Source organism: Eurytemora carolleeae, unplaced genomic scaffold (assembly GCF_000591075.1).
Source record: "Eurytemora carolleeae unplaced genomic scaffold, Eaff_2.0 scaffold2092, whole genome shotgun sequence".
NCBI classification, from domain to species: domain Eukaryota; kingdom Metazoa; phylum Arthropoda; class Copepoda; order Calanoida; family Temoridae; genus Eurytemora; species Eurytemora carolleeae.
This window is the reverse complement of record NW_019397985.1, coordinates 15,699-23,437: the sequence shown is the minus strand read 5'-3', so window position 1 is coordinate 23,437 and position 7,739 is coordinate 15,699. Positions and strand designations below refer to the sequence as shown.

General features: G+C 33.3%; 2 protein-coding genes across 3 annotated transcripts in view; one reads left to right on the top strand and one right to left on the bottom strand.

The window, feature by feature from the left end:
• Positions 1-1,188, top strand: part of LOC111716526 (monoglyceride lipase) — a gene marked incomplete at its 5' end in the record, with an annotated part of 7,457 nt that extends 6,269 nt beyond the window's left edge. The window contains 1 exon segment of the mRNA XM_023492007.1: positions 87-1,188. Within this exon segment, the coding sequence (XP_023347775.1) occupies positions 87-209 (123 nt within the window).
• Positions 1,189-2,362: 1,174 nt separating this feature from the next.
• On the bottom strand, positions 2,363-7,113 carry LOC111716524 (transcriptional enhancer factor TEF-3). 2 transcript variants are annotated; one of them, XR_002768518.1, is made up of 6 exons: positions 6,552-6,998; positions 6,063-6,303; positions 5,183-5,346; positions 4,083-4,317; positions 3,072-3,412; positions 2,364-2,920 (listed from the first exon to the last, which is right to left on the bottom strand). XR_002768518.1 is itself a non-coding variant. In XM_023492006.1 (5 exons), the coding sequence occupies exons 1-5, from the start codon at positions 6,911-6,913 to the stop codon at positions 3,299-3,301; spliced, it is 1,116 nt and encodes a 371-aa protein (XP_023347774.1). In that variant the 5' UTR covers positions 6,914-7,113; the 3' UTR covers positions 2,363-3,298. The 2 variants fall into 2 exon arrangements, 1 of the variants encoding a protein (XP_023347774.1); XM_023492006.1 differs by having other exon boundaries at positions 2,363-3,412; positions 6,552-7,113.
• Between the last annotated feature and the right edge of the window lie 626 nt (positions 7,114-7,739).

Here is a 7,739-nt window from a genome sequence, read left to right as displayed (position 1 = left end):
GGATATTGGATAATGGATATTGGATAATGGATATTGGATAATGGATATTGGATAACGGAAAAAGGATAAGAACAATGAATATCTAGGTTGTGAAGGAAGGATTACACAATATTCTGCTTGAACGCGAACCTATTAGATCTGAAACGTATTCTGATATCTGGACCTGGGTTCTTAGTCGAGCTATCCAATATCTGGACCTGGGTTCATAGTCTAACTATCCAATATCTGGACCTGGGTTCTTAGTCGAGCTATCCACAACAACCAGAAAGATTCTGCATCATATTCTTCATAATAATCCACAAAGACTGAGACTTAAGAGACGACTTTCTAGATTGTACTTTGTAATTTTCTATTTATTGTTTCTTGGGTTTGTTAGTGTAACTGTTATATAGGAAGACGACTGATAGACTGCAATAGACATGATTATAAAACACAGCAATTGTGCAGTGTACCCAGATCCATTTCACTTGTAAAAATTTGATTTGCAAAACTATTTGCTTTATTATTTGATTCATCATTACACATGATATCTTAAAAATGTCGTCTTCCTTCAGATTGACAGAATGAAAAATGTGTAGGTCGTCATTGAACTTCTATCCTCTGTGGGCAATCCTGTATCATGGTTTTTTAGGTTCTTTCAAAAATAATCAATGTCAATAATTAAAATATTATACATGGGAATTGAGAGATAACTTGAAAATCATCGTTGATTGCCGACAATTGACGAATTTAAAAGATGGTACGGTACGTACGTGTAATGTCTATAGTTAGCTTTCAAAAATGTGGTTTTCCTTCTTGTTCATATCTTAATATTTAGAGTATCTGGACATTCTTCTTAATATATCCACGTTCTTGAAATGCAAAATGGTAGATTTGGTTTGGATAACCCAAGGAGTATGGAATATAAGGGAGATGGAAATTACCCGGCCCGCCTTACTATATATATATGATTATACATGCTTTGCAGACGGTACTCAATTTGAACAAGATTGTTTTTAAAGGTCGTCTTTTAATTTTTAAATGTGGTTTCTTACTTTACCACATTTAATAAAACGATTTTCATATTATAAAAATACGTTTGTATTGCTCGGCGTTATTCAGTCTACTTTTTTCCCTGTTTAAAGGGACAGTAAAGGAAAAATGAAAGGGGGTATAGACTGAAAGCTAATCACTTTAGCTCTCGATCGCGACCCAAGAAAGTTATATCTGATTTTCCTATCTCAAGAAATTGATTTACAACTGTGTCAAATTTATACGAAAATTAAAATATATACAATTTTGTATAAATAGTGGGTTTAAATAGATCAAATTCAGCAAATATACAACCAATCTGAAAACGATAATATCCCCGAGAAAGCTAATTATTACTTAGGTTTACTCCAATTCTAATTTTATATTTGTTATTTCTATTTTTAATAGATTTAATTCATAATATTATTTACACGTCCGAATTACTTCACCAGAAAATCCACCAATGACAGTGCAGTAAAGTGTCACGTGATACAGGCAGAGACACGTGATCAGTATACTGCTCTGCCATTGGTGAAAGTTCTGGTCACGTGATTTAAGTTTAAGATTTTCTAAATTTTACATATATGAATTTTCATATAATTTTAACACAGTTTTAAATCAATTTATAGAGACAGGAACATCAGATAAAACTTTCATGGGTCGCGATCAAGAGCTAAAGATATTAGCTTTTAGCCTATACCCCCTTTCATTTTTCCTTTACTGTTCCTTTAATATTCTGAATACATGTGCACCAGACAAATATTTCTTATTTAAATGGAGTACTGTCTGCAAAGTATATATAATCATATGGCAGGGCGGGCCGGGTCATTTCCATCTCCCTTATATATCATACTCCTTAGGATAGCCTGTACTATTGTTTTAGGTGTGAAATGTTACATCTGCAGGAATTACTAAAATGGTGTTTACGAAATAATGCCGCGTTGAACAAAGAAAACAAATGTTTATTGGGACAACCTCTGGTGAACTATGAATGGTAAGAAATAATCCCAGATCTGAGAAACCTGAAAAGTATTATAATGACTCAGTTGTTTATTGTTTTAAAATTTTTACCTTTTAGCGATATATTTTGTAATATAATGTTTAAACTGCTTTATTATAATAAATCAATATTTTTAGCTTATTTGTTTTAAAACCTCGAAGACAGATTGAAAATATCTAAATTCTGATAATCTTTTTATTTACAAACATTGTATGAATTGTAGCTTAAATTGATTTAAAATAATTCAATTTTTAAATACTTTTCCCGTTCATGTATTTTTCCATCAGTTGATCCTGAAAATCCGCTGTATAGCGTACACTCATGAGGTAACTTCAACATTACTGCGACTACGAAACTTTTTTTTGCCATCACTGTATTTAATGACAAAACTTTTAAACTTTTTATATGCATGAAATGATTTATTTACAAAAGTATAAAACAATATTATATAATATCATATATTTAACTATATCACAGCAAATACTATTTTCATTTACAAATATTAATAATTATTATGAATATTTCTAAATTTTGATATTATGCATTTTCTAAAAATATCCTTTTCCGGGAGAATAGAAAAATAATCCTTAACATTTCCTCATCAAGTAAAACTTTAAGCGTTTTCATTTCAGATTAATTGGCACAAGGATGATCATGGTTCTTGGATTCTTTTTAAAATTGTTATTTTTTTAAGATTTGTCTTAATTAATTCAAATACAGGGTTATCCACAACTTTATACAAAATAAATTTGTAATTATTTAAAAATGCGGCAAATAAATAAGTTTGTTAATTAGAAAATTCGGAATATTTGTAAAAGGCGAAATAAAATCTGGGGTTTCTTACTTTGTGAATGACCCTGTATCTTTCAACTTTACTTCTGTCGTAGACAAAAAAAACTACCCTGGGTTCTAAAAATGAATTTGCATTTGAAGTATAAAAAAATATTTGAAACTTTTATAAAGCATAAAACGTAGAAAAAAATCTTGATAGCTCATTGACAAAAAAATGGGAAGAAAACAGTATTTTTTAGTTCAGTCCAAAAAAATTTCAAATGCAAACTTTTTTATCTATAAATGGTTCCAATATAAATGATCATAAAACTGTTGAGATCTTTTTTGTTTGTAAACACACGATGAGATCCAGTTTTCAAACGTACTGCAGGCACAGAAGCTCAGTCAATAAAAAAAACGCGGGAAAAATATCAAAATTTTGAGATCATGATTCCTCGAAAGCGTGTTGGACGGAAAATTGCATTAATCCTTATAATTTAATTTTGTAAAACGTGTTCAATCTCGAACAAGTCTGTATATATGATGTTGGGCTCCATGATCACTGGTTGAAACTTCAAATACGTACGCGGTACAGAGCAATGTCTCTCCGGTTTCACTGTTTGTTAAACACTGAAAATAATATACATATGTTAATAATACGTCTTTATTTTTTTTTTTAAACATGTAATAATTCTTATTAAAAATACACTGCGAAATGGGAAGACGACAGTTAGATTAACTTATGTGTATTTAATGCTCTAATAAAGCAACTAGTTTCAGGGGAAGCAAGAAAATCAACTTTATATTTGAAATGGGTCTGTAAACACTGAACACTGCCAACTGCTGTTTTTCAGGTTCATAGGACTATCTTAAAATTATAACTTGAGTCTAACCATATCGTCTTCCTATTCCACACTTTTATGTGTCCAATGGGCACTAAGTTATGACTTTAATTAGTCCGATGAACATGGCACAGAGAATGTGTAGAGTAAAATGACCCATTTCACTAATAAAATGTCTTAACAAGGGCCCAGTAAAACTATTTGATTTTAAACAAGTTCAAACACACTTTAATCTTTCCATAAAGTCGTCTTCCTACATCAGAGTTTTCTGGTTATCACTGTACCAAAAAATTTAGATTTACAACTTCACTTTGAATAGATTCTGACTTTTCTGAAATATTTTGTTCTCTCAGGTAAACGTTTAAAGGGCATTTATTGCAGTAAATCTGTATTTATAAATGAATGACTTGATTACTTAAAATATCGTGTCCTGTCCCTTTATTTTCAATTTTCCTCACCTGTAAGATCGTGAAGTTCTCTAGGACACTGTTCATCATGTACTTCTCCGGCAGGTGCTTCAGCTTGAGGATGAAGTTGACCATGTACTCACAGAGCGGAGATCTGTGCAGCTTGTAAACGTACCTCCCGCCCTCAAACCTGGCGTGCTCAGTCTCCACCTTCTCCACCACCTGCTTGCCAAAGCTGCAGACCTTCGTGGAGCATTGGATCGTCATATTCTCCGAACTCTCATAACTAAAAATATAAAAATAAATACAAGGAGCAGGTAGGGGCTATATTTACCATATATATATATATATATATTTATCACGGGAAAAAAAGATTCCTTCGACGTTTTTTATTTTAAAATATCCTGTTATTTGTAATTTTTTGTCGGAGTAATTGTCTCCTACAGTGTTAGGCGATTATGACAATACAAAGAAGACGACTTTTTATTTAAGTTTTAATTATTAACAAACTTTTTTCAAATTACAAGTTTAAAGGTTATAAAAAAAAGTTTTTCAATTGATAGCTTCTCTTGATATTTATATTTCTGTTATTTCCATGCTATTTAAAAGCTTGATTTAAATCAAAATGAAAATCAAAGGTCGTCAGCATTGTATTGATATAATCGCCTACCACTGTAGATATTTCTCAGTTACAAAAAAAAAGTATTTCTATCTAAAATAAGAACAAAGAAGACACTTATTCTACCTTTTAATGATTTATATAGGAATTAGACTGATAAACGGTAAAAATTAAATTTATGTCGTCTTTTCATCAGAAACATCCAAGGGAAGTTTGTAAGTAAATCATAAACTGAGCTGAGAATTTTTTTTATGATTTTCAGAATCTCTATTGTTTGATCCAGATATACACAGAGAGCACTTTTAATTTGATCTCTATATTTCAGTTATCCCTTCAGGATGCAATCAGGATTCAGGATATCGAATAAAGATTAAATTCTGTAGATCAACAAAACATTTTCTGAGACTATAATCAGTCATAACAGTTAAAAATAACAAACTTAAGTCAGATTTGATCAAACCTGAACAAAAACAACTTTCTTTTCCGCTTTTTTTTTGGCTAACACTGTACTCTTTGAAATTGAAAAACTTACGTTGAATTGACTCCGTAGAAAGCTGATTCGTCCGAAATATTAGTGTTAAGATCCGCCCAGAACTTGACCAAGAAGAACGCATCTCTGGGTCCCTTCTCATACAGGTCCTTCAACCCTCCGGTCTTCTCCGGGAACTTGTCCTGGATCTGTCGAACATCTACAGGCTGAACAAGATTTAAAATTAAAGTAAAATATAATTAAATTCTAACTGTTGATTATACTATGGAATTGAGTCTTTGCCACACACTTTTATTTTCTAATCCCAATATCTTTGAAACTCAATATCCATAGACCTTAATATTTCAAACTATTGATTCTGTTAGATCAATTAGTTTAAGTTTTTAATATCAATTTTTTGTACCATCGCAAACTACTAAGATATCGGAACATCTGAGTTTGTAGCAAAAACTTTCAGATATTAATAAATAAGTTTTTCATAAAAATAACTAGGATTTGTTAAATTATTCCAGAAAGGAATTGAGTCTTTGCCACAAACTCTGATTGATAATCTATCTATCTTTGAAATATCAAAGGTTTACACAATCAGGTTACAAAGATATGAGGGATTAGAAAAATTCTGTGTGTGGCAAGAACTCAATTCCTTTATATAATATCAAAAGATTAAAACTTTAAAAACCGTATTGAGACTTTTATAAAATCGGAATGAGGTATAAAAATGGCATGTATGCAGTAGGACTCTGATCCGCAAAAGAAAAAGAAAATCGCTTAATCCTTAATCCTTGATCAGACAACGGTTAAAGGTTAAAAAGCACCGTTTTGAATCGTACAGGCCACAATTTTTATTGAAAGGTCGCTGGAATCTACGCCATCAATCGTAAATATTATATTAAATCAAAATACAAAAAATAAAGATGATTACCTCAAGAACTGGATCTGTGTAGGAAACATTATTTGAGATATGAACGAAGAAATGCTGTTGATACTCCTCACCCTCACCCTGCTCCACGAAGGCTGTGTGCTCCAACAACCTCAACCGGCTCGTGGCAATCGATCTCCCCAACCAGTGGGGGGTGATGGGGGGCGGGGTCCCGCACATCAAGGGCATGGGAGGTTTCACCTCTCCCAGGGAGAAAGGAGGCTGCTGAATAAACGGTTTCACACTGAAAATAAAATTTAATATTAAAAAGTAAAAAAATGTATTTCTTTTCTTTAATCTAAAAAATGGAATGTTGATTACTCGCCTAAAACTCTTACTTTCGATCCTAATTTCTTTGCAACCTGATGTCCAACACCTTTGATGTATCAAACTATGAATTCTGCTAAATAAAAATGTCTAAGGTTGGGTTTATGATTTAAAAGTTTGAGTTTTAGGCGAGTAATCAGTTTTTTTTTACTATGGTAAACTCACTCTTCTTGTGGATGATGTAGTTGAGGTTGCCAGAATTGATGATATGATACAGGAGGATGATGCGGGGAAGGCGGATGATGCGGTGACCCTGGATGATGCGGATGCATCACCCTGTTGTGCAGGGCGGAGGCGGAGACTATCTGGGCGGAGCTCATCTGCTGCATCTGCTGCAACGCTTTCTCTTTATGCGCCTGCTCTAGGTAAGAGTGTCCGTGTGGACCAGGAACCTTTAGCTTGGCCTGGATTTCTCGCAATTTTCGTCTCGCTAGAACCTGGATATGCGAGCTCACCTGCTTCCGAGTTCGAGTCTTTCCCGTTCGAAGTTTAATATATCGAGCTATTAATTCATTTCGTCCATACATTTTACCCTCGTCGGAGAGAATAATTTTTCGGCGGCCACATGGAGGATAGATGGCAAGGGCCTCCTGGAAGCTTTGCTCGATGTCGGGGGACCAGACACCCTCGGCGTCCTGGCCCTGGGTCTCCTTGTCGTCGTCGAATTCACTGCTGTCGTACTTGGCAATCTGTTGATTAATAGCTTCAGATACTCCTTGCAGGCGGACAGCATTTCTAACTAATAACATGTTAATTTATCAAGTGTCATGTAACAAGTTCTGAGAACTCAGACCAGTGTCAGTTTTAATCTGTCTAGATGGGTGGCTACTGGTATAATTTGCTAGCTTTTAGAAGAGAATTGCAAGAATTAAACATTAAGTTTTAAAAACTTTTCAAATACATTTTAAGAAAACAAGTTTCAAAGGGAATATCAAAGAGTATTTTTGATTTTTTCTCTTGAATTTGCAGATTATAGTGTTTTTGATTTCTTTTTTTTCTGTTGTTAGTCTTACGGTTTTTGGACACTGCTAAATGTCTAACTTACTGAAAACTTAATTTTAGGCAGCTAAAACAAATTTACTGTATAACAATAGAACACATATGACAATACAATGTACAATATCTCATTAGTTTTTTTAAGCTACTGGTTTTTAACTAGCTTTAAAACAACATCAAACACACATAGCATTGTTTAAATATCGTCTTTTATTTCCACTTTTTTATGGGATCGCTGTATCTACCTGCATTATAAGAGTTGGTTGCAAGGGGGACTTTCTCTCTTCCGTACTGTGATGCCGCATCATATCCCCGTGTACACTATGTACAGGACTATGGCTCAGGCTGTGGCGCATC